This window comes from Rhopilema esculentum, chromosome 12 (genome assembly GCF_057945365.1).
Source record: "Rhopilema esculentum isolate cy_ngs chromosome 12, ASM5794536v1, whole genome shotgun sequence".
Lineage (NCBI taxonomy): Eukaryota > Metazoa > Cnidaria > Scyphozoa > Rhizostomeae > Rhizostomatidae > Rhopilema > Rhopilema esculentum.
Genome location: NC_142826.1, coordinates 3630086 through 3657965, shown reverse-complemented (window position 1 = coordinate 3657965; position 27880 = coordinate 3630086). Strand labels below are relative to the sequence as shown.

Below are 27880 nucleotides of genomic sequence, written 5' to 3'. Positions count from 1 at the left end.
TGTTGCCGCCCTGAGATGCACGCTGAGATGTTGTCACCTGCCAATCACGATGCCAAGAGAACACAAGTGAAATTAGAAGATACTAAAAACATGATTCCTTTATCTACGCGATCGGAAGGTGACTTCTACAGCCGAGTTATTGCTCCACAATGGGCAAAAATGGCTTTTCATTTACAAACCATCTCCCTTATATTAGGTAAGTGATTTGATTGCATTCTCCTGGACCTTTCTACCACTGTTTTTGCATACGGAGTTAGGCCGGTAATTGTGACCCCGCGTTTGGAGGGACTTTACCCAGGTGCAGCTTCGAGTCCTGAAACAGCTAATGTTCGCTAGGTACAATAAGAATTTATTCTTCTTTGCAGGCATGTGCCTTAGGTTTTTCTCTAATGGTGCATTATGCTTTCGTGTTCTGCATATTTGCTCTGTTGGTCGTTCTTTTCAGAACTATTGCGAAAGAAACGGGTTAGATTCGCGGGTCTCAACTTACAGTAGCCGTATTTGCGCTGTACATACGCTGTAACGCTTGCTAATACCTTGATCCATACCTACAAAGAACCGCGTATATATTGCAGTCTTTGTATTTTAGTGCAAATTTCATGTTATATGCATGATAAATTCCAGAGTATAAAATACCTCCCATCCCATTCCAACGTTTTGAAATCTACGTTTTGTGACTGCCGCATTGTCCTGCAATTTTAGCATCGAGAGTTTCAGTTCGTCAACTTTAGGCAGTCTGCAGGTAACTGTGTTGGCATTTATCGCGATTTGTTTGTTAACATGACGCAAGGATAACATTCACGATTCGTGTTCTCTACAGGTGTTAAGTTTGTGCTTGGAAATCACAGTCAAAGCATGGTTACTTTCGGTTCAGTAAAGCACACTGGCAGCCTCTTGTAATGGTAGTGTGCAGCCACCTAGTTTTATTTATACAATCACCGATCTTTCAGCGCAGGTTGTGTTCATCAGGATGTGCCTTCTATAACTATGGTCCCTTGAGTTTCATCTAGGAAATTTGAGACGTTTTTAAAAATAGTAACTGAGGAGCCAGCACTTGTACAGAACAAAATGTCATACATCACACATTACAATCCAATCGAACATCTTTATACTAAAATCTCTTATGAAGCTTCAAATTATACAAGAGGATAACTACATGCATTGCATAAAAATGAACAGTTGCTTTTACGACTATGCCAGCTCTGGTGACATCATAATCCTAATAAAGCTAGAGAGGTGGTTTTCGTGTAGCACCCTACTTACTCTAATGTTTTCCTGTACATCATACCGTACCATTTTTCTAGCAATTTTAAATAGACTTTGAATATGCCTTTTCCTCCCTCAAAATCTCAACATAAACCATACCAGTTCTCAAAACAGAACCAAAATGCCACTCATTGGGTATGAATTTTCTCTAATTTGGTGACAAGATCCCTATGATTGAAGAATAATCAAAGAGCAGATATCTAATGATATAAGAGCTTATGGGCTCAGCCACCACCCACCCCCCACCCCCCCAAAAAAAACCAAAAAAAGTCGATTTTGAAATATAACGGCGAGAGGACCTCCTGTTCACGCTATATCATTTTATCCCTGTTGACCATGACTTCTAGTCCTTTATTCCATACAAAAGACATTAATGACTTATCCAGACCTTAACACGCTTTCGCAAGGACTTTTTGCTATGCAGCTGAGCGAACCTATCTGCTTTTGATACTTGATTGAGACTATTTTGAGCCCTGCTGGCTTCAGGTTGCCGCTGCCCCACAAGGGTTTGCCTTTGTCTGCGGCAGAAGTGAAAATGAAAGCATTATTCCAATATTAGTGAGAAAAGATCGCGTAATGAACTAGAATGTCCATCATCCACTCTCAAGCTTCCTGGTTCCAGTCTTCCTTCAAGAGCCTACTTCACGAGCCAAGGCGCTGAAAAAGATAGCTTTGGTTTCGTACCCAATTAAGAACGCGACTCCTGATTGCTTGCTAATAAAGCTTTCGTTTTCTCTTATGGAATTTCTACTCCTTACTCACTGTGTAGGACATTCTTTTTTCCCTCGGCCATTGCAGATTGGGTTGCACATTTCATGTTACAACATGGTACTAGCTATACCACAATTCTTTGCGGGGATGAACTCCAAAGCGTTGGCCAAAGGATCGAGCGATAGACCATACCTTGGTGCTCATTCCAAGCGCTTCTTTCACGGTCTAAGTGTGGTTTAAATTTCGTTTCTAACTGGATGACATCACGAAAGGTTTTTTAAAATAACAGTTTTGTTAGCTTCATCTAAAATTTGTTAGCAGCTCGTTAGGCAACTCCTCTTCCAATCACAGCTCTTTCTATAGGGCAACGGGCACTTGTCAGCATACAGTTGAGATATGACAGTTTTTATCAGATAGGCGAGCTATAGTTTAAAGACGTACCACCAGGTAACAGCATTCTGTTAGCCTTTCTCCCGACAACCGAAAAATTCTTTTAAACGGCCAAGCAACTTACACGAGTACCTGCATTCATAAGAATTTGAAGTCGAAAAACAACAAATTTCAATGTTTAGAATTAGTAGTTTATACATCGACTTATTTTCCATGCATTTGTTCAGGGTCCAGAGCCTGTCCACCTTTTCTCTGGGCAATATCTCTAGGCTCTGAAAACCTTGCTCAGAAAGCAATTAAAACAAGGCGTAGTTTGGGTGTGACACGGCTTTGCAGGACTGAAGAATTTTTGGAAAGGCCATTTCATAACTTGACAAGAGTATAAAAAGAAAAAGGAATTTACCCTTGCGGCTGAACTTTTCTTTTCCTGACAGCGTTGAGAACAGACCATAGATGATTTTACTTCATTTCCAGTACTAACAAATTTTCAACCAGAAGATACAAGTAAAATTTGAAAAAGGCAATCAAGGCAAAATTTTGTCTGGAGGAAGAATGAGGCGTCCTCTTCTTCAGTCGTCATGTGCTGCATTGTTCGCTGGGATTTGCATTCTCTTTTTTATAAGAACACAAGGACTTTATTCTCAAAAATATAAGAACAAGATAAGAATCTGCTCAGCCTTAAAGGGAAAATTATGAGAAAAAGCAATTTGTTTCTTAAAAATTTTTTAGTATATGGTAGGAAACTAGAGTAGATTTGTTCAGTATATTTGAATGTATGCTAGAAATGTCATGGAATTTTGTTGTATTCCAAAAAGGAAGAGCATTTAGTCTCGGCAAAAATTGTCGGCGTCTCATGAAAAAAAAATTGGTTGAGATTGTCTTATTTTTTTAAACCGATCTAAACGCCAGATCATAGGTTTAAGAAGACGATAGAATTAATACACCTGTTTATAAGAACCAGTGAATTCATGTTCAGGCTGGCTGTTCCTAATTTTTTCGAAAATCTGAGGCTGGATTGTTCATTGTTCTTAATTTCTTCTTAATCTAATAGGGTGTAAGCAGTGCGAGTGCTAGCTTTTTCGCTCTAGGGTTGTGTTCAGGCCTCATTTGCCAAGACAGTGAGTGGGACAGCCTTAATTTGCTGACAAATTTGAATATTCACCGAAAAAGCACCCACACATGGCTAAAATTCATCGTTTTTTAAATAAAACGTTTTTCAAATTTGCATTTTACAGTAGCTCAGCCTCAGCTTGTTAATTTGTTTATAACTTTTGACCAGTTTCGAGGCTCGCGTTCTTATAAAATTGTTCTTATAAAAAATAGTGTAGTGAAACAAATACCGGAAGGTAGAGACGAAATTGCTGCTCTGGTTTAGCTGAACACTAGCTGTCTTTGACTGCAGGTTTTAGGTAAGTGGAGAATGATGCACTTCGCAACACGAAGCATCTCTGTGGCTGTAAAACTATTCCAGAAAGCGGGCTGGAAACAAAATGGAAAATAAATATTAAGAATCAATAAGGAATATATAATGGAAATATTGGCATAAAATATAAATAAAGATCTTTTTTTCCAGTCTGCAGGCGAATGGGGGCTCGTATCAAGAAGCAAGGTGACCGTGCAAGAGCACCCACTGCCTTAAACCATGATCGCCGTCAAACCTTTACACAATGCTAGCCTTTCTCTTTGCTGCTTCCTAGTTTTTATCTTGAACAAAATATGCAAAATATTCGGAAAAATCTGCTTGATTTACTTTAGGGCCGTAGCGAGAGAAATAATAATTGGAGACAAAATCGGGGATCTAAAGTATCGACAAAAACAAATGGTATGGCCGCTACGGCCTGAAGTAATCCTTATGGTATACATATATAAAATATATGTAACAGCTTTTTGTACCGGAAATGTCATTTTTTGAACACACCGCATTCTTTCTTGGCTTTCGGCTATGCAGGACTGGAGATATAAACCAGATAAAACATGCTTTTGGGTTGTCAGGGAATTCAGAATTCTTGTCATCAACAGCAGATGTTTCAATGCTCTTGAAGTACTTTGTTGTAATACCGAATGGTCGGCTCTGTTTTACTTTCCTTGTTAACATTATCAATTAACCAGCATAATGTTAACATTCAAATTGGTACAACTTTTCCCATGACTGTATCCTGTCAGATGTGAACTAGGGTATAAGCAATCTTTTAAGAAGCATTTGCTTCCAAGCTCCGGTATGAAAAAGGGGTTAACCATCTTGCAAGAGAGGTTCATTTACGGTTAATTTAAGTAAAGTTTCATAGGCAGAACCCTTTAGATCAAAATTCGACTCAGGCATACTCAGGCATAACGGAGGAATACCTGCTCGACGAAGGAATACCTGCAGCAAAGTAGATAAAAGAAACAAAGCAAGGAACACCACAGTGCACAAAAACAAGCAAAGAATGGCAATATAGAGTGACATTTTTACGTTTCGTTTTGTCATAGAGATCTTTATGTTGAAGCCATGGCTAGCAGCCCCAAGAAAACATTTCGGTCACACAATCAAAGGCCGTGGGAGAGGTAAATAAAAACAAAAGGGACAAAAGTGCCACATCCAGATTTTTTGTTGTTTTTCAGAAGGGCTTTCATGTCTTAAGGGCATTGTCCAGCGGAATAGCTAAACATTTTTCTAACCAATCGTCTATTAGCATAGTAATTTACTTCGTTGCACAAGCTAAGAAGGTTCGTTGCTTTAATACTTAAGACTCTTACTTGTTTCTTAAAGACCTCCCCCTCTTCTCTCCTCCTCCCCCCCCCCCCCCCCCCCTCTAAGGGCTAGTGTGTGCTGTGAATCTTGCAGATTGCACTAACATCGTCTTAGGTTGCTTATTAAATATTCTTGTATCCCATGCAATATTTAGTAAAGCACATGTCTTTGTACAAAACAAGGATTTCACTAATATGTAAAACGGCTAGAGCATAAAATCTTAAACCTGGTAAAGCCGACCTGTCGCTTCTTTTCGCAGTTAAACAGCGATGTAGGGCCACTGTGGAAACAAACTTGCATAAGTACCTTTCGGATATACCTTGTCATAAAAGAGGTTTTAGCACGCTCGCACCTCCTTAATACCCATCTCCCGTAGATATTCTTAGACAGACTATATGATATTATCGCCATTCTTCAACAGTATGTTCTTTGGTCTTATTTGAGTGAATTTCTTCATAGCATTCTAAGTTTTTTGTATCCAAAAACAAAATCGTTTGAAATTCTTTGACTGGGCGGCAAAATTGCTAGTTAACTGGTAAAATTGACTTGACATTGTATGCCACTTGGTTGGGGAGACGAATATTCTTTATTGGTGTTGGGGAGACTATTTCTCTGAATGACAGCGTCTTACTGATTTCCATAATTGCGCATGCGCGATGATTGCATAGACGTGGGATGGCTCAGTCAAATCTAGACTTAATAGACAGTTGAAAATGTAAGGCCAAAACAGCCTTATGCCATTGAAGAAATTTTCTGGTATACCGAGATCTAAAATTTTTGTCGTTTTTCCAGTTTCAGTTTTGAATCTTACAACAGCTACACGTTTAAAGCAATGAAGTTCATGTCCGCTGTAAGGTTTCAGAAGCCCGGGGGCAAAACTCAAACAGGCCCTTTAGATAAACTTAAATTACATTTCATAATGTATCTTTCAGTTATTTATAGGCATAGTTTTGTTACATTTGATTAATTCTATTTTCGTGGCGGGGGTGCAATTTGCCCCCTTGGCCCCTCTCGGCGGCCCTGATAAGGTTGCATGTCCAGCAAGCAGCCGAATGCTTGAGTCAATTTTGCAAATTAAAGGAGAAGCGAAAAAGCTGTATGCCCAGGGCTACACTGTCATATCGTGTGATGTGCACAAAATTTCTCATTGCTGATTTACTGTCACTTCGCCTCTTGGTTTGTCGAAACCCATTTAGAAGTATTCAAACATACCATACCTCAGGTACTATTGATCCGAATCTTGCCCTGGTCGTCCAGAACTTTATTTTATGACAAAATTGAAACACAACACCAGCAGAGTTCAGGCAAATGGTGCAATGGCTTTTTGGCTGCATTTTTGTGCTTGGTTGTAACCCTATCACAGCTTCTTTCTCGTTTCATTATAAGAATTGCGAAAATTCTTTTTCAGTGAAATTTCTCATTGTGTGAATGAAGAAAAGGTCACTGTAGCAGGCTGCTCGACGGGCTCCAAGGAGTTCTTGCGGCGAAATATCGATAAAAATGTAGCAAATATGAAACACCGCAATACGCCGAGAATAAACAACAATAAATAAACGTAAATCAGTAAAGGCTAATATTTCGCCCCGGCATTTTTGCTCTGATGAAGCCCCGTATGCCGGGGCGAAATATTAGCCTTTACTGATTTACGTGTATTTACTGTTGTTTATTCTCGGCGTATTGCGGTGTTTCATATTTGCTACAAATTTCTCACTGCCTAATCAAAATACTTCGCAGCATACTCGAATGCTGTTCCCTCAAGGTTAATTTGTGCAATTGTCGTTTTTTTGTCTTCTTTTTCTCAAAACTTCACTATCTTCGTCATTATTCAAATCAGATTGTTAACATTTTTAAGTCTTTATTTAAAGAGTTCTTTGGCTAATGCTGGATGAAACCTGGCTTATCTTATCTTCAATTGTTCTGTTGCCCTTTGACTCATTGTGGCCAGTGGTCTTTAATTCTGGATGCTAAGAAAAAAGACAGTTGCGCAATGATCCTGAATTGTCTGATTGGGTTGATTTTGATGAGGCTACTAGATTGAAAACTTCGCAAGAATAACCGAGATTTTGCAGACAATTTTCAATTTTTAGCATAGCTTATCCTCCCACCTTTTCAGTCAATCACGAAGAAACGATAACTACAAAGCAAAATTTTTATAGGAAAAGGACGTCTATTATTGAGTTTTGGGTGAATTTTACAGGTTCTGCAATGATTTTGCTGAAAATTAAAGATCATCCCAGAAGCAGCCCAGTTTCTCTAGCATTTCCTGGCCGTTCAAGCCAGAGATTTTATTGTGTGATTTCAGTATATGAAATGTTCCTGGTACAAAGGGACATCCCTGGATCTTTTCTTGCAATCACAGCAGAGCTCTTGTTACGCCGAGAACTGAAATGAATCTAGTGATTATCTGTTATGTAATCTTAGCATGTGAGGAGATTCAAATTGCATACACGTTTCAACTTGGAAACGCGAGAAACCATTTTTTCCCATGTAATGTTTTCAAGAGATAAACTGCAGTGCGACACCAGGACCTTCTATTTAACGAATGATATCGTATTCCCTGACCATGGAATCTGTGCGGTTTCAATTATTTTAATTTCAAGGAATTAATGGAGGGAAACATTTTTGAGTTGATTTTGTAGAGAGCAGGAGGGTCAGTAATGTCCCTTTTCCCTTATACGCTGATTATAGCCAAAAGGCATGTATTTAACATGTCGCAAAAAGCCTTCAAAACACGGGTGCGTGTATTGTCAATTCTCAAAACAAAGCTGTTATCCTTGAAGCAGTTTCAATGTTCACAGAGCATCCTCCCTTTTTGCGAGATGCTGCCAAATGTTTCTCAATAGAGAAACTGTTTGTACTTATAAAAGAGTGAGTCTCTATGACGCTGTAGCTGTCACACGCCGTTCAAGCTATATGCGCAGAACGATTTTGGCGCCTAGGAAAGCAGGAGCTATGTAATAATAATTACAACCACAATCAAAAATCGGAATAATCATCACCATCATTAATCCTTAATCATTGTTATTATCAATCATCGCCAACAGAGTTTTCAGAGGTTGTGAAATTCGACGTAGAATTTTCGTAGGGATATTAGAGTTTCTAAACAGCACTGTATCGTTACTAAGGAAAAGGTATTCATCCTGCAACTGATAGTTTTTGAATCAGTTCAAACACAGAAAGAGGGCCAAGTGCTATGATATTCAAAACTTCAGGACTTCTGTTATAAACCATCAGACATCTTTTATATGATGCCATTTCACGGCAATGCACCACACCACACTTGGATCCGTATCTCGAGAACGGTTTTGCAGAATATAATATCGCTAAACTAACAAGTGTTTATTGTCATTTTAGGAATATTCATCATAAATGTTAAAAGTGGAGTTGTAGATCAGAAAGGAAAGGGTAATTTAGCAGGTGATGATGGGAAGAGCTGCTACAGGTTTTCCAGCTCTCTTGCCGAAGACCCTGATGTGATAGTAGGTTGGACAGCAAGATGGAAAAATCAATGTCCAGAAGGTTTGCTACTAATTTTAGCTCCACGTCTTTTTATAACCTGTTTGGTTTTCTTTTTATAATGCACAAAGGTTCAACTTATTTCTTAATGTTTGCACTGATTTAAGAATACACTCATTTTTTATAAGAGGCTGGCTATAAGAAACGAGTACTGAACAGTCGGAAAAAAGTAAGAAACTTCAGTACTCGAAGCAAAAAATTAAAAAATCGTGATAAAACTGAGAAAAACGAAACTTTGTAAAATACAAGCACATAATTGCCCTATTGGCCTAGAACTTGAGAAACAAAGGATAAAAATATACTTGCAACATCTAAATATAGCATCAGAACGGAAGCGAATATCTTGACTTGATAAAAAGGGTCACGAACATTCCATACGACATTATGGCATTATAATTAAGAAACTCTTAAGAAACAACGAGTATTGAAATTTCAAACATTAAGAAAGTGGAGAACTCAACATCGACCTTTGTTTCTTGTAAAAAATGAGTGTAGCACAGGACACAATGTTCATAAGGATCAACGCCATGAAAAGCTCCCATTGTCCTGAAATGAGGGGGCTGCAGACTCCCAAGATTTGAAAGGCGGGTCATAGACACTGATAAGTTAAGACATTGATCTCTACAATTTTTGAGCAGATCTTGTAATCCAAGCAGAAACATGATTTCTTGTTCACTTGAAAACTACCAGCTCAAAAGATTAATGTTTAAAGCAAGATCAATCTCATCTTTTTGGCAGGTAGTTATCATATAGCAAGGTTTTGTTTCAAATGTTCTCATCTTTCTAGAAAGGTGATATGGTTTTCTACCAGTTCTTTTGCAGAGACTAGGCCAGATGAAATTAGAGGCCCTTCTGCGTAATTCTTGCCTTACACAATGGAAGAGCACTGATATAGCTACTATCACCATTGTATTTTGGTGGAACTCTACTCAAACGATCTGTTGGTTGTGTTTTTTCAGGATTTGACTTGAACGTTTAGAGGTTGTTAGAAGCAAAGCATCAAACTTAAACTAGGCCCTGACATATTCCTGTAGGCCCAGTCATATTTGCCTACTGAGAAACTTTTCTTGAGGAAATGACATGATATAGAGCTTTCCAAAACCTGGCTGAAAATCTCATATTAGGCTATGCTTGTTTGTTATTTGCAGCAGTTGAGTTTACTTTTGAATCTATTATCTCTATCTTTTTACATTACCGCACATTCTACGTAATTAACAATTCGCGATGCTGTTTTCTTTATGGCAGGCACTGTAGCTGTTGGTTTGTGGGCACCAGATTTAAACAGAACGGTGCAAGATATGAAATGCTGCAAAGCTTCTGTCGATCAGGTTTTATCAGAGATGATGTTTGATTTCAGCACAAAACAAAACGGACCAAGTGGCGTTAATGAGACATGGAGGGCGCAGTGTTCTGATAATCACGTTTTGACTGGTATGATCCTATAAAGCATCTTTTCTTTGAAAGTGTGAGTGAGAATACGCGTTTTGCTGCGGGGACTAAGAAAAACCCTGCTTGACTGATTGGGGAAAGTGGCTTTTGCAACACGACATAGTCAATTACCATCTAACTTCATACCCTTAAAACATCCCCGCCAGCAATATCCCTTCCCGCTTTGCCATATTATCCAACTAAACTTTTTAAAGGACAGTGAGATCTTCACCGCCTTTTTCTGCAGTTTCCAACGAATAGTGAAATTAGTTTTTTAACGCTTTGAAAACGGTGGTTTTCCTTGGCTATATTTTTACATAAAATTGCAAGAGAACGTGCAAAACTATTTTAATGCTCTTCTGAAACATATACCAGATTTCCATCTCATTTTATTGGATCCAAACTTGCGATCACATTGCAAAGGTTTAGTCTATTTAATTACAAGGTTATACTCTGTGTATGATTGTCAAACAAGAAATGATACACGTACGGTTTTGGTAACATGTGAAACAGTATCCCGCAATAAGATACATGGGGCTCAACTGTTGTATGCTAATTTTTGCGCGGTAAGGCGTACACGTGACAGAATAATGGTTGATATGAACAAGACACTGTTTAAAAGTGGTCGGGTCTTGTGATAGATTGCAATTCGCCCAGTCGAATGATCCCGTCCAGTAGAACAAAAACGACTGCATCACAATCTCACAGTGGCCTAAAACGATGCAATAGAGACATTACACTCAAAATCATTACGAACAAAATCATTGTTTTGGAGCCGAAATTCTGGCCTAGCCACCAGAACTGTTCATTGCTAAACTAATCTTGTGCGAAATACCCACACACTTTCCGTGTTAGTGAAAAAGTTTGGGTGTCTTTTAAGCTTTAATGAAAGTGTAAAATAAAGTCGTAATTTGAAAACCCTTGCTATCGTTATCTTGAAAACCTAGAATGTTATAATATTGGGTGCCAGCCCCCCATCTCCACTACAGCCCTAAAGTCCTTCACCAAGCTACCACGGCCCAATCAAAACTAAAAACTATCAACAAATCACGTCGAGCGGGTTATATAGAGTACCGAAGTGTGACATCGTCAAAAGTCTTTTTGATGGATTTCTTAAATTTGACTAAATGATCTGAAAGAACGGCATAAAATACCTCTCATTAGGCAAAATCTTTTAGATATGTTCAAAAATTGGGCAAGATATGGCCAGTAAAAGACTGATTGCTACGATTCGCTGTTATTCTGGCCTGGTTCATAAAGTTATGAACCAAGACCAAATTACAGAGGATTGATGAGGCAAGAGCCTGTGCTCATGTGGCCATACCTCTGCCGGTTCGTAATACCTTATACTGATTTTGCATATGATGTGGTACTTAATGATGCTCTTTCAGGTTATGGGATCGATATTAAAAATTCCTAAAATTAGATTTAAGTGACGTCATCACATCAGTGCTCTATTGTTTTTTACAAGAATCATACGATCACGTTTGCTTGCATTTCTTTTGGCGAAAACGGATGTCACGGAATATGTCTTTTTGCTTTGATTTTCTCCTGGATCTGTTTGCAAACCTGCAAAAAGGGTTAGTTAATATAACGTCTGTCCCCGGCACATTGACGTTGGTACCACTTCTATCGCTCGCTAAACTTTTGCTACCAAAGACGATCCTCCTGCACAGCAGTCTCCTGCACAGCAGTCTCCTGCACAGCAGCCTTTTTCTTTCGCGGCACTTCTATACACCGAATTGCGGCTCTCGTCTCTGCCCTATCTATATGTAAGCGATATGTAATTATTTGTTAGTGATATTAAATAGTTTCTATGCTGGAAAATGTTATGGGGAATTTATCACTCTATATCTCATTTATGCTAGTATCTACGCTTGAGGTATTAAATGTAATTTTTCTCTCGCAATGAGTTTTGCATATTACTTCATGCAATGCAAAGCTTTGAAACATGTCTTAATCTAATGACTTTGAGTAGCGACAAAGGCAGTCTAAAATAAGATGAAAAGGCCATTTTGAATTCTTTCAGGTATTAAGATAGTTAAGGATAGACAGCATGACCAACGCATTGCTGGAATGAAGTGCTCTGCTCTGATTGATCATGGCATCGATTACAAGAATTGCAAAAGATTTGACTTATCAAAGCAACAAGGTGGAACAAGAGATCCTGGAATGGTCTGGTCACAAGAATGCCCGGAGGGTTGGGCTATTGTTGGATTGTATGGGTATCGTGGATTTTCGGTCATTAAATACGGAAAATGTTGCAGAATTGAAGGTAACTATATCCGTTTTCCTTATGTCTTTTGTCTATCGTGGTACCTTATAAGGTCATGTGATTTTATTTTACGTTTACTTTGAAGACATAAATGACATGTGAAGAAGACAAGGTAGGACATGATAGTGCACGAGGCATCAAGTTTCCACTTAGCGTTTTATAATTAAGATAAGGCATCTATTCTGACTGCTGTTAATGTATGTCAGCCAAGTTAGTTTGAAATTTGCTGACGTCTACAGATATATACCTATACTGCAAAACATTTCCTTAAATAATTACGATAATTTCAGATCTCAAAGAACATCAACCCCCAATATTTGCAAAATCAGAACTTCTGCGCTGTACTAGTCTTCTAATGAATCGTTCTCCTAGGAGTAATGCTTGATAGAAATTTGTTTCTTTTAAACAGAAATTCCTTCTCTGGACGAACTGCCAGTGTCGTGCAATGTGGATCCAAAAGATATGTGTGGCTGGTCTTTATCAAAGAATTCATCCATACCATGGGAGTTCAAGAAGACGTCTGCTACTGGTATGCCAGCTCAGCTTCTTTATGCATTAGCCAGGGGAAGGCGTCTCATTAAAATCAGATTCTTAAAGTTGATTGATAGATACCAAAGGGGCTTAGACCATCTGTCAACAAAACATTGGCCAATCATTAAGCATAATGCAACTCGCATGATTATTGATTGGCCAATGCTTGGCTCATTGACTTTAAACTTATGATGGCAGTCTAAATCTCTGAATGAGAGAATTTTACTTTCGTCACTATTATCACAGAGTGAACCGTTTGTCTGCCCAAGAGAAATTGGCCTAGATTTTGAAAGCATTCTTTTTTCAAAGAAATCCTTGAGTTTGGCTATAATCAAACACTTTTGAATTTACTGGGTTTTAAATTTCTTGCGACCTTGTTTATTATATTGTAAGGTCCATATGTAAATGTAATACATTATAATTTACAATTGAATAGAGACGTCTAATTAGAAATGCTTTTGTAACAGAAGTTTTTTTTCAAAAGAATTTAAGCTTTTATGGCCAGAGGAGAAGTCGGTTTTGTACTCTGCTGCTAGGGCCAATATTTGAACATTGTAGGAAGGCACTGTTTTTGGCAAGCCTGAATTTATCTATCTTTATATTTCAATTAAACTCTTTGCGAAAATTGCAATTAATATAAACAGATTAGATTCATATACACAGAGTTTCCATTTTCCTTTTATATATCAAGATCTTTTATAAGCAATTCTTCCTACTTGATAAATGCCGTCTTCACACTACAAGTTCTGAAATTCTTTTTGAATTTCCTGTCTTTCCCAGAATGCTTGCTAAATGTTGATATTTTGGGACACTGTTAATATGCTATAAATGCCGATGGTATAAATGCACTGTAGTCCTCTAAGCCTAACAGGTTCTTCAAGGGGTTGTTGCTATTAGTTCAAGGAGTCAAAGGGCCATTCATGGTTTTATGTTTAGCAAGTTTATTGTAAACTTAACATAAATAAAAGAATCTACGGAAAATCCTCAAGTTTAATTTTTAAATCTATGTCGATGTTTTCATCTAGAAACAGCTTCATTTTTGAAAACAGCTAAATTCTGTAAAATGGAACTGGCTGCATAATAGAGGGGGCACAATTTCAAACTAAGCAAAATTGGGGCTGGGGGTTTTTTGGCACTTAAAGGGGGATTGGCACTTGTTTTGTTAGAGGAAGTACGATAGTTTTTTTCTAGTTTTTTTGTAAAAAATCGTTTTGTACAAATATACATCATTTATTATCACAATCTCTACACATATGTTGAAACATTTATCCAGACCTGAATCTAATTGTTTTAAGGAAAACCTCGTCAAGTAATTGGAGGTATGCTTTCTTGATGTTGTTTGAAAGACATAGATGATTTGCAAGCGCCGCTCGAGTCGAAGACCTTTCAAAGGCCCAACCGGTTCGAGTTATGCAAAGTTCGCCATACTTGTGGTTTTTCTTTTGTGTTGAAAACCTCAACATAATGCCAGATGTCGTGTGATAAAAGGAAGATTTTTCTAACGTGAAATCGTCCACGTTGTCTTGCAGGCTATTCATTGATGTTAAAGCAAGGGTACGGTCAAGGAAGCGCCACAATTACAAGTCCGGCTTACGGATTTCCTGGAAACCAGATTTGCTTCCGGCTGAATTATAAGTTATTTTTGTATGCAGCGTTAAGAATATCTACAAAGTCGTACAACGCCCAGGACAAAGTGTCAGTTTTAAGAGAGGTCATGCTTATCAGTCAAAATGAGCACGCAGCCACGAACAAGGACATCAAAATTGATATTTCAAGCAACTTTCAGGTACGTACTTATATTTTCATAAGTCTTTGGATTTTGAAACACGTAGGATTTTTGAAAGGTGAAAATCACATTTTGAATATAAATAATAAGCAGATTTTTTATTGTATACTGTAACCTTGATGCGATGCACAGATGCGATGCATACTGAAGCACTTATCGTCCGACAATCTCCAGAGTATAAGCGTCGGATACTGACCGAATGTAAGTAAAAAATATACAAAAAATGTTTCAGTGTGCACATGTTTCCGCCATTTCGTGCCATCTTCGAATTTTGCGGCACTAAAACTTTATTAAAATTATAAATATGTACGTCAAGCAATCTACTTTTGTTAATCCTGTTTCAGGGCCCAGTTGAAACAGCGCTTTAAACTAGGGAGCGATTTTATAATCTTAACTTACATTGTTCACACTGATACCAGTCATGCTATTTTAAAATTCGACTTCTAGATTAAAACTGAGGAGGATTCAGTTTTTCGTTTTTTTTAAATTATCAGCGATTAAACATGAAAAGTGTCTCAAAAAAGAGTTTGCAGACAAATCTCCACTTATGTTTATGCCAGAGATATATTTAAGACACAATTTTTGATTTCATTGCAAAAGGCTAGCGACGAGCCACGATTACGTGCTCCTCTCGGAAAGAATTGGCAACCGCGGTACCAAATCAAAACTAAAAAATCTCGCAAATCTTCTGTGATTTCTTCTGTTCCAAAACGTGCTGCTTTGCGCCCACAAACAAATGAAAACCATTCAGCAGGTACATAACCATATCAAGTTTCTCTGCCTTATTAAAACGCGCTTTGCAAAAAAAATTTCCAAATTGTTCAAAATTTTTCTGATAATAAATGAAGGCATGAATTTTTCTATGTTCTGCAAGAGGGACTTTCAGCACTGCCTTAAATCTGTTATATATGTTACACAGAACTGTTCATTCAAGTTCAATGCGAGATTTTTTCTGATTTTTTAGTTAGATGATAAACTTAGACAGGAATAAGTCCGATTAGTGTTTTAGAACCAAATTTTTTTCAGGTTTGAAATGGCCTAGGTACTACGTCAATAACCTAGGAACTACGTCAATAAAATTACGTTTTAGACAAGAACCTAGGTACTACGTCAATAAAAAAGACACTCTAGTGTTTATAGAAAATGTTCTTGGACAAGCCCAAACTCGAAGATAAAGAAAAGCGCTATTATTCTAAAATACCAGTATTGGAGCACATAAAATTGTATAATCTAGGTCAAATAACGATAAAAAGAGGACACCTAGTGTTATGCTTAGGCGAAAAGCTCTAAAATTTGCCGGTTTTTTTATAGATCATAATCGAAGGTATCAGGTTGAAGATACCAGTGTCCAGTGCAATTATACAAAGCTTTAAGTTTGTAGACATGGAAGAGTGCCAAGGTAATCCTTCTCAACCTTACTTTTTGCATATAGACAAAAGTATTTGATTTGCCTATTGGCAAGATCTGGCTCAAAGATTTTGTCTCTATGATTGTGGTAATATGTTGCTATCTTTGTGTTAAATATCCACGACAAAATTTTGTCACGACGAAATTCTGAAAAGTTGTCTGAAATTCTTTTCGACGAAGTTTATCAACCAAAAATTTATCTGACGAACTTTTTTTGTTGCTAATATAAGTGGGCGTCTAGTTTTATTTTTTTGAACTCTTGTAGAGACACATTTAATAACAGAAAGAAACATGATATATTGACCCTAAGAAAATCATATAATCAAAGTCTTAATAATTTTTAATTTTCAGGTCTTACTAAATAGATTGAATTTTAGATACCGGAAAACCTCTAAGATTTTGTGTGTAAAACATCCTTCTTTTGTTAAAGTCTAGCATTATTACACTGCTTAGCTGGAGTATAACGACCATTGTTTTTACTCACGTCACTTTGTAGCAGAAAAGGCCAGCCGTTTAAATTAATTCTCTTTTTTCGTCTAGCTGACGAGTGTACGTCAGCAACAGGTTGCACAAATGGAATCTGTCTTCCAAGTGGCCCCCACGGATTCATGAAGTGTAAATGCAATAAGGGATATCAAAATTTAAATGGAATTTGCCAAAGAGCAATGCAATCGACTCCCTCTTTTCCCACCACAACAACCAAGGCCGCGAGCAATCACTACACGCTGGTGACTGTTACGGGAAAAGGTCGTGCTGGTGATGGGGACGGAGGCAGTGGGTCAGGGGTAGGTCTCTTCTATTAACATGCTTGTGACATGAGTACTTGCTTTGCAGTACAATCCAGTTTACTACAGTGCACCACAGTATTCTACAGTACGCTGCAGTACAATACAGTACAGTAAACTTCAGTACAGTATAGTACAGTACAGTGCAGAGCAGTGCAGTGCAGTGCAGTGCAGTGCAGTGAAATGCAGTGCAGTGCAGTGCAGTGCAGTGCAGTGCAGTGCAGTGCAGTGCAGTACAGTGCAGTGCAGTGCAGTGCAGTGCAGTGCAGACAGCGCTTATCATTATTGACACTTTTGCAATTTGTTCTTGTCTTAACTTGCGATACATTTTGTGTTTTGTGGATTAATTTACACGTTGAAACATAGGCCCGTTCCAGTAATTCTTTTTTATCGTCATATTTGCTTAAATTTTAGCAAACGGATGCTTCAAAGTCGAAACAGAAGCTGTCCACATTTAATACTGAAGTCAGCCCGTGGATGTATACAGTTATTGGAGTTGTTTGTGGTACTCTTATGGTTATTTTCCTTGTTTTTGCTTTTCTTACTTACCGGAGACGACGATTAACCCGGCGTACCTATCAGTTCAACTTCGATGTCAACTACTTGCGAACTCGGTCTTTTAGTGGGTCGTTTATATCAGAGAAAAGCAACAGCTATGTTATGGAGCCAACGAACATTGGTCATGATGTAAGTATATTTGCAGAAAGGAATATTAAATTTTCGAAACTTTTTTAAGAATAGTCCTATCAACCTTTTGTCCACTATACTCAAGACTCAATTTCAGTCTAAATCAGCCACCTGTGGGTTCCCTAGGTGCTAGAGATAAAAGGTACTAAACAACTTTCCTGTAAGTTTCAAAGCCAAGTAATTCTTAATAGCGATTGTTAAACTCCACTGAGTTAATGCTGTGATCTTTTCTTTGCATTTTTTTGCATTTGATCCTACCTGGATTCCGAAGGTAGTTTTTCAGGAAACTGGGAATCATGAGTCCTACATTCCTGGAATTACAGAACGTTGTCGATTCTCTCCTAGTGAATATCGATGCTCTCTTAAGGACACGAGTCACATATCTTTAGAACTGTAGTCTGCGACCCTTGCCACTGAGCCTATTTGTCTTTCTCATTGGATTTAAAAGATAAATTACATTGACAGTCTTACAGTAGTTATTAAAATACATCTTCCAGGACCTCATTCTTAAGACGATATAGCATTGGTATTTTGAACCCCATCTTAGGCAAAGGTGTTTTTTTCAGACTGAGACAATTGAATTACATTCAATGCCACGGATTGAATTCAGCGATGACCAAAACTCTATACACACAGGAACACCGCCAAGTCACCATTACTTTGTTGTTGAACCGGTACGTTTGGATTTCCAATTGCAATAATTAATATATACCATTTTGTAAGATTTCCAATTATGCATATAATTATTTAGCAATTTTTTCCTGTGGTTGTTTGTTTGGAGATCATTTTTCCAAGGCTCCTCACCGCATTAAAAGATACTTACCAGTGCACGAACCTTTGTTTTGGTTCAAAAATTTTCACGCCCCAAAGTAGAACATTTAAATTGAATTCTAACTGATTCAGTGAGTTTTTACAGCTTTTCTGTAAGTATTGTCCCCAGAACATGCGCCAGCAAGCGTGCAAGCCAGTTTTACGTCATTGGGTTTAACAGTATCTTGACCCGAGCGTCAACTTGGTATCAGATTAGTAGAATATTTAAAAGTCCTTAAACATTGACGGGTTCGATGACGTATGCCTCAAACACGTGTGGATAGAATTTGATTTAGTTTTGAAATAGTTGCAGATTCAAAAATACAATTCTATTTACAGAAAATTTGCATACTCTTAAATTCTGTATTCATTGTTTAGTTTGAGGCCCGTTTGACGGTAATAAGAACTTTTAAGTGTTAATACAAAGGCAACAAAATTCACATTATTCAGGCATGGGAACTTTTTTGAAATATTCTTTAGTTTTCAAATATTCTAAAGTTTTGAAAAATGCTGAGGTTTTTAGAATTATTCTAAAGTTTTCGATATATTCTAAACAGGATATTTATTACAGTGAAAAGCACGAAAATCACCACGCCCGTCGCTATAGGGGCCACAAGGGCTGTGACACCAACCTTTAAAAAGAAATTCCATTGCAAAAACGATAAGTTTTTTGCCATCTAGGGGTGCTATGTCGACAAATAAAGGATGCCTCCCCACTTTTTCGGTAAAAATTGGACTTTGAAACCCCCTTTGAGCATCATGGCTAGTGACGGGCCTGAATATCATCTATTGACCTCTGTTTCTCGTAATAGGAATGTGATCTTGAGCGGAAAACCAGTGAAGTTACCCTTGTTTTGCCTGTTTATGGAAGCAGTGAAGATATCAGTGAAAGGCTACACGAGCAAGAGATTTTCCTCGAGCCTCCAAGCAACGAAAAGGAACTCTGTGAACAACTCGATCGAGAAATAGACTGGAAGGAATTGACAGTTCGACACGATACTCAATTGGGACAAGGGTACGTCAACAAGGCATTTGCTCAGTATTCTCAGGTTGTAGGTAGAGCCTCGTCAAGTTGTTCATGAACCAAGCAACAATAGACAAATATATCATTTTGATAACACATTTACACTGCTCGAAGCCACTTTGGTTTGTTTACAGCGTGTGTCACAATTGCCGCCAAGCATTTAAACGCTTTAAGTCTTTAATGAGAAAATGTATCTTTTACAATTATTTCCACAGATTCAGTTATTAGAAGTTGACTTTCCTACAGTATTACATTGGTTTACTTTCCCTCTCTTTATAGGGCATTTGGCTATGTTCATTACGGAGTATGGAACACGGTAGGTTGATCAGCACATAATATGACAGTTAATACTTTCTTCTTCTACTAGCCTTGATTATAATGGTCCTCCACAACCTCGAGTCCTCTGCAGCAGGCGACTGCTTGAATGTTCTTATCTCCATTTTCGCTGCTACATTCTTGAGATAAAATAGGTTTTCGCAGGCCTGGCCATTTGAGGAGAGCCATAGCTCTTGCTCCCCTCCAGGCTCTCCTCAAACGCTGGAGGGGAGTTAGAGATTGCTCTCCTAAATTGTTCTAAAAGCAAATTTGCTCTCCGTGAATCAATTTTCCTTTGTTTCTATTCTTATAGCTCACCTGAATACTTCTAGGAGACCCGTTAACTGCTCCCCTGTTAAAAGTCTTACCGCCAGGCCTGTTTTCGTCTTTGTATGAACGTTTCTGTTACAAATAGATACATACTGCATCTCCTTCTGTTCTATCAAAAACTAAAGAGGATATTCCTTCATTCGAACATCATCGCTAATGACACATACTTGGTGTTCTAGTTTAAAAGTGTTTCATATTTGGAACAATTCATCAACATTTTCTAAATACATTTTCTAGGTTATCGCCGGTGTCTCTAATAAACTTATGCCCATTAATTATTTCTTTTAGTCGGATGGTGCTAGCAAGAGTGTTGCAATCAAGTCTATGAAAGATTCAAATTCTGCAGAAGAGAGGATAAAATTCCTTCAAGAGGCAGCCATTATGAAGCAATTTGCTCATCAAAACGTCATATTTATGTTTGGTGTTGTGACCAAGCGTTACCCGGTAAGTTGTAAGCTCGAATACATCACAGGCCCACTTTTAGGCATCTCAGAAATCTGCCCGTTGAATTTATGGCAGATGGAGGCAGGTCACATTTCAGTTTTACAACTTTCTGTACCTAAATGGAATTTTCCTGCCCATTTCCATTATGTTGGTTGAAACATTAGGTTGAACATCGTTTGTAATTTAGGACTTTTTTACTCCGACATTGCCTTTTTGACTCTCCTACTGATTACACAACATGGTGCATAGCATATGTCGTATGAGAATCGATTGACTTGGAATGACTAATGCTTCCAATGAACATCCGAAACATTTTTCACTACAATTATTACAGATAAGCTCATCGATATAAAGGGGTTTCAGAAACGAGCCAACCTTGAGTATGCGGTGCTTGCTCTTTCCAAATAAAATATTATTTATATATTATTATTAAGCCTAGATATTATTTATTCAATATGAAAAAGGTTACTATATCTAGATCTTTGTTATTTATCTAGATTTAGTGGTTCTATGTTAAGGCAGTCTTTACAACTGTCATTGATATTAAGCAAACGTCATTTGATACATTGTTTACATCTTTTAATTCTTGTTTTTGGTGTCTATTTCAGCCAATGATTATTCTGGAGTACATGAAAAACGGAAATCTGCGAAAATATTTAAGAAGAGAACAAAGGTTAAGGTTAGTTCAGCTACAAGTTACTTGCAGCCATGATTATTTGAAATAACACGATAACAATAATTAAAGAAATGTATAGCCGTGGATATTGTTATAAGACGTTCTGGGCAAAGGAATTCAGCATGAAACAGAAAAAATATTATTACGTGACGAAGACCAATAATAGCTGATTTACGGATTTTCATAGTTTATTTAACCATCCTCATAGTTTTTATAAACTTAGCTCGAAAGATACTTGAAAGTTAGTAGAAAGTTTAAATTGGCTAATGTTGTCGTGCAGATTTTATTATTTTGTCGATGGCTGCTGGTTTTGATTTAGGCCTACTTGCCTTATAGCGTCAACTTCTGTTCAGTTTACAAGCTTTTGTATAGTATAAGCTTGTACTAGATGCATCTTTTCAAATCATTTTAATTTGGTTTTTATATCCGTTAATCTAGGACAAAGAAACTTCCAGGAAACAAAAACCACGATTTACACAGACAGTTATTGAAAATGGCGCGGGAAATAGCGGCAGGAATGACATATTTATCAGGAATGCAGTTCGTGCACCGGGTAAATATGATAATTAAATGCGTAAATATAATGCATCTTGTATGATGGAAGATGTACTGTTTGCTGGAATACTTTGTACTCCCCCTCTTAACACCCACTCTTTTGCAAATGCCCCCTTCTACAATCAACTAAACAAGAAAAGCCATTTTTGGACCAAATTAAGGAACCCCTTTAGAAAAGACACTTTCTTGGGCCATAATTAATGAACCCCTTATGATGAAATGGGTGCTTAATAACAATAGGTGCTTGTCATTAATTTGCACTGATCTAATCTTTTGCAGGATTTAGCAGCAAGAAATATTTTGCTGGACGAAAGTATGGTTTGCAAAGTAAGATTTTTTCAAAATATTATGTTTCAGTTTGATATTAATTAAGATTAAATTCAAAAGAGAAATTTAGATATTGTCAGAGAGAACGCGTTCTATCACGTGGTTCATGTCTAATATGGCCACTACCTTATTAACTTTTGCATGTGGAATTTTTTTACAATCTTTTATTAATTGATGGCTTGAAAAACAAGCGTTTTAAAATATATATACTCAAGCTTTTGATCTGGCACTTTCCAGAGTATGAAACGTCAGAACAATGATACCTTGACAGCAATTGCTTGGCGTTTTGATTGGGCTATTTAGATCCACGACTGGATATATAGTTCTTAGCTTAGAATTTTGATTTTTAAATGTTCTAATGTCTCATTTTTTGAAGAGTGTCGGATGAAAGCTTCAGTATGTTTTAAAATGTTTTCTTTTTCATTGCAATTTTTAAATTTGATACCATCAACAGATTATTTACAATTATTTATACTCAGATTGGTGATTTTGGGCTGGCACGAGATCTGATTGGCTGTCAGCATTATATTTCTCAAGGAGGACAAATCCCTGTAAAATGGACTGCACCAGAGGTAATGTTACTTTCAGCGGTAACTCACAATTGGAGGCTCCAATGAATTAAGATTCTTAATCTTATAAATTCTTATAAAATAAGACAGCCGCAATCTTCGATTTTTCAATATGCATTTTCAACATGCATTGAATTTACCCTGCATGGTTTAATACGATTTCACTTTGTGTGTCCAGGGTCCTTGCCATAGGGGGATGGGGGGCTAGGGGGCTAGGGGGCCATGGCTTACCCATTATTTCTCTAAATAAAATAATAAAGCCAGCTTAAATTATTTATATTTACAACCAGTGGCTTACAACAAACACATTTGAAAAGCAAACAGCAAATTCAATTAAGTAATTCCATTAAATATTGCCACAACCGGAATGAGAGGTGTAAACCGATTCTTTCTTCAAATCACTGGCCCCTTCGGTTTTAGAATTGGTTGCGCGGACTATGGTATATTAAGACATTAAAATAGTGCTAAGAGAACGAGTATTGCCAAACAGCTAAGGATTTCTTTCAAAAACTCCATGAGTACATTGTATTTGTTCAATTCCCTAAACTGATTCTTCTCTCGTTTAGGCCCTGTCGTTTCGGCGATACTCAAGTGCAAGCGATGTATGGAGTTTCGGAGTTCTGCTGTACGAAATATGGAGTGTGGGTAAAAAGCCTTATGAAGGATGGTCAAATGATGACGTAAGTTTTAAAGGTTGATTTAATATAAAAGTGTCTGTATTTCCATTTCAGTTCAGTTTTTCATTTTTTAAATTCCACTACATAAAATTTATCAATAACAAGACAAGCATACATCTAAAATACAAGAAATTAATACAATATACCAATACAAAACATAGACACAAGATAGATTGTATGGAAGGAATTACTTACAGGAGGAGCTCTCTCAGTAGTTAGACTAATCGAGGAGGCAGTCTCATAATGTATATGTTTTGTATAATGCAAATCTTTTCTTGTAGGAGTTGTGGTTAATAGTAGGCAGTTGATTTGGCCTATTCTTTTGTATTATTAGTGTTTCTATGCCTGTTGGATATTTGTTTTAGTTTTATGAACATTTTCTATGCCGATCCCCAAAATTTTGCACTTAATCACCATATTGTTAGTTGTAGAGATTTCTGATAAATTTACGTTTGTAACAAATATCCACAGGCCACTGTTTCTTTATGTGCAGATCTTTTGTGGGTTTTATAGCCTGTTTTACATAATACCCTTCATTTATTCTTATATTTGCTGTTGATTAGACGATTCATCAAAAGTATGTCTCCTCGTTTTTATCGTGTTATACACAGCCCCGAAATTATTACTAGAAAACCCTCGAACCAGCCCCCTAGGCGTTATGCATTTAGGCAGTTTACATGGGGCTTATCTTCAGGAGGTAGGTTTAAAAAGACACCTCCGAGTTTCCATTCAAACAGCTCGTTTTGTAGCTTTTTATGAAATTTTACCTAATAAATATCAAGTCAAAGTATTTTTTGTCTCTACCTAGTACGCGAAGGTAGTTTTTAGGATCCATTTATGGCGCTATCCATTTAGGCAGTTTTTGGGATTCATCTGGGCGCTTTCTATTTAAGCGGTTTACATGGGGCTTACGTAAGAAACTTGATATCTTAGGGTGGAGGCTTATTCGCGGGGAGGGGCCTATAGGGCTTCTTGAAAATTTTTACCTCTAGAGTAGGGCTTATTCGAGGGGGCTCATACGGTTAAGGGGGCAGTTCGAGGATTTACGTAACATTATTTTATCCACCTTGTTACCACAAAAGTTGTTGGTCCTGAACTGGCTAGATTCATTATTTATCTATTTTCACCCAGGTGATCGAAAACGTTTGCAACCGAGGATACAGACTGCCTCCTCCAAAAGATTGTCCGCGAGTGATTTATCATTTAATGATTGATTGCTGGTATGTAAGCGTTGTTACATTTTGCTACCTAGATACGAAGCAAAATAGCCCATAAAAATTGTTTTCCATGTCTTGTTTCTGAAGGAGATATCATTTTATAGACTGACCCACAGTTAACCTAAGTAGCTTTATGAAAGTGCCTGGAGAGCAGGTCTCATGGTCAACCAGTTATTCAACGCCCTAATTTCACGCCCATCGTTTGCCAGTCGCCTTCCTTAAGAGAACCTATTATTCAAAAAATTGTCCTTGTACAAAAGTATTGATAATGCTTCAAAATAAATTTTTGCTGGCTTGGCATTTATAATCTACGGTGATGGTGTCACTGGATTTAGTTTTGAAGTTAGCTTATGTCGTTGAAAATTATTACACTCTGCATTTTAAACAGATTTTTAAGCAAAATGTCTGCCTGTCTCTTGGAGGCCTTTTACCTTAAAGGCATAGACTAGACAAAGGGCACTTGTAACAAATGTGCAAAGAAAGATTACTCACAAAAAATTTGGACATTCAATATCATGTTGGGTGGTTGATTTGCCCAGTCCTTTTCGTCTGTTGTATTGTTGAAGTACAAATTTAGGCTTTGTAGAAACTTGCTTACTAGAAAATTATGTTCTAGAAAGTTTTTAGACAATTTGATTTAGATATCAAACACAATCATATTTTATTTCTTGTAAACATATTTTGCAGACGATGCAAAAAAAATTCTTCTAAAAAATGTGAGTTTCTCTCTCATTATCTTGACAATTTCTCGATATGTTCATGAATCATTCCTTTTTAACATTATCGTTTACAGGCACCCTGAAGAATCAAGACGACCACGATTTTCACAAATTAAGTTTTGCTTAGCACAGAAAGATGAGAGGCTTCTTGGAAGACAAACAGAATTGAGACCGAGGTCAGCAACTCTGGACGAGATTACAAGCAGCACTATAAAGGAAGAGAATTACGGAGACTTGCAGTATGCTTATTGCAAGACAGATTGAAACTGGTAAGCAAATATCCTGCTCCTTTACAATGCTAGAGTTAATTTAGTGTTTATATAGTGTCATAAGACACCACTTCACTGGCCTACCGTTGCCTACCATTAACCTTAATCTTTCAAGAGATGTTTCAGCAACACAAAAAGACACCCCGGTTCTCCAAGGACCCTGCCACAGTTGAAACCAAAACTTATGCTAAACCGAAATTATTCCAACTTCTATTGAACTAGAGGGTACAATCGTCCATAAAAAATGTAAGACTTCTTTCCTTCCCACCTCACAATAATGCAAACGTCTGTTTGGCGTATTTTACCGAAAAGATATCCTATCGAAATTATTTTGTAAACAATTCGTAATTTCGACTTAGGCTTCAGACAGACTTATTTGTTGTTCAATCCTTCCACCGTCCCCTTTCCTCCCCCGCCCCCTCAAAGCAATGATATTTGTTGAGATTTGGTGAAATAGTTGCAAATCGTGTGTGCAAAGATCGTATAGGTTACTGCTATTAAATTTGTTCTGATACCATCACGGGTCTCAATATATTTTTTGAAGGATTGTAGCAAAATAGTCATTATCGCCTGCTGTTGCCTACAGCGTCACAACCTTCTGAAGATGCTAAATTCTTTTTTCAGCACACAGCCTATTTTATGCATTCTTTTCTTAATACAATTGCATACTCTTCTTTTAATACAATTGCGTACTTCTACAGCCCTATTCTTTGAACTATCGCAGCGGCTTTACTTTTTAAAAGAATAAATCGCTAAGCAAAGACTCCACCTTAACCAAATGGCATAATCCTAATTGAGCATGTAAAGCCGTATTGAGGCTGATAGGAATATTCTCTTCAACCAACTTCAACACAGGTAGCAACCAACCAATTATTTCTGCCACGTAGAAGACAAAAATTCACGGTCAAGTTCCGTTTCATCCACATGTCGTAGAATGTTAGGCCATAAACAGAAATCCATAGTCCTGCTTACTGCAGAGTAAAACAGAAACAAGCATATCTTTTGTTATTTGATATACTGTTGTCCTTGTTTGTAGGTTTTTGGACATTGGCTTTCGAAATTTCATTCATAAAAGAAGAATTCATTCATTTGGCTACCTACAGTCATAGGATGTAGTAGGTCCTTTCAAGAAAGAGAAAATAGAGTAATTTTTTGTTACTAGCAGTGTTTCAAGGCATTAGCATAGCTTTTCTTTTGTAGTTTTGTTTTATAATTTATCATTTGCCTGATGGCGGTCATTTCGAATAGATTTAATTTCAGATCTTTGTTTATTTTTAGATTATGCCAAGCGTATTCCTTTATTTTTGTCTTTTTCATTCCTTTTTGTATTTTCTAATTTTTGAGATGCTTTCTTTGTATTATCTTTCTTTTTTAATACCAGCCTTTAATAAGGAAGTTATTGTATGCTGTGATTGGATGCCAGGACACAAAATGTATTTCAAATGAAAGTTTATGAAAGTAGAGGGGATAAACCTCTGGGCTGTTCCTTACAAGGCAGGTAGTTGGTATTATATGGCACGTATAGTTTTTAAGAAAAAAGATAAAATATAGGAAATGATAAGCCAAGCCTGACTTGGATAGATAATAACTTTTATTCATGTCATTTCAAAGAATGTCGGGCTGCAAAGCAAAACGGGTTGTTCAAACATAAATGTGTCGTTTTCAAAATGCCAAGTTTTCAAAATTTTGTTCCTCATCAAAAAGTTTCACTTCTATTTTCTGTCACTTGTACTTTTGAAGATTTTACTCAACAAACCCCCAAATTAAAGCTCTTTTCTATTGCAAAACTCCTCGCCAATATCCCTCCCTATTTACGCGCAAGCTACTCGGCGTATCAGGGTCTAAAGAAAAAGATGAGGTAGTGTCAAAGACCGTTGCGGTGGCGGATAAAAAACCCCGAGAAACTCGTATGCGTATCTCAGCCTCTACTCAGTACTCAAGTACCAATAAACATAAGCTAATCATCGCACTGTTAACACGAGAATATCCTATGATCATCAAAACCCATTAAAATTTGGAACATTACAACAAGCGTCTAAGTCAGTCCTAAAACACTGATCCCAAATGCTTTTGCATTTCCTCGTACTAAGGCTGGTTTCCTTGTGTATGCCTTCGTGGTCCTAATGATACCCACAAGGTGTCTTGATTGTAGTTAATATTTCTATTTAAAGTTTGAAGAATGTAAAAAACTGCGTCTGGTACGGTAAGGTAAGGACTTTTATGGTAAGCTTTGGAAAACGGAATTGTAGATTTTATAATTTTGATTTGTGACATTGTGTGTGTTACGCTAGCCTAGCATTATTAGTTTTATGATGTACGAATTTCTTTTACTTCTTAGACGTTACCGGACGTGTCGAAATATAAATTATAGAAAAACACAATAGTGCAAAGTGATGAGTGTCTTTGTGCTTGAAATCTTTGATGGTGTAAATAAA

The 27880-nt window shown here is 37.2% G+C and overlaps 1 protein-coding gene across 1 annotated transcript; it reads left to right on the top strand.

Annotated features, from left to right (window-relative positions):
* Positions 1-27839, top strand: LOC135681684 (uncharacterized). The gene is made up of 21 exons (XM_065196256.2): positions 1-196; positions 8453-8617; positions 9860-10045; positions 12072-12317; positions 12727-12846; positions 14378-14634; positions 15946-16033; positions 16582-16826; positions 17241-17513; positions 18080-18187; positions 19136-19338; positions 19627-19663; positions 20281-20436; positions 21045-21115; positions 21551-21665; positions 21947-21994; positions 22474-22566; positions 23130-23243; positions 24372-24460; positions 25251-25445; positions 26482-27839. Exons 1-20 carry the CDS (start codon positions 16-18, stop codon positions 25438-25440), a joined length of 2985 nt encoding a protein of 994 aa, XP_065052328.2. The 5' UTR covers positions 1-15; the 3' UTR covers positions 25441-25445; positions 26482-27839.
* The last annotated feature ends 41 nt before the right edge of the window (positions 27840-27880 follow it).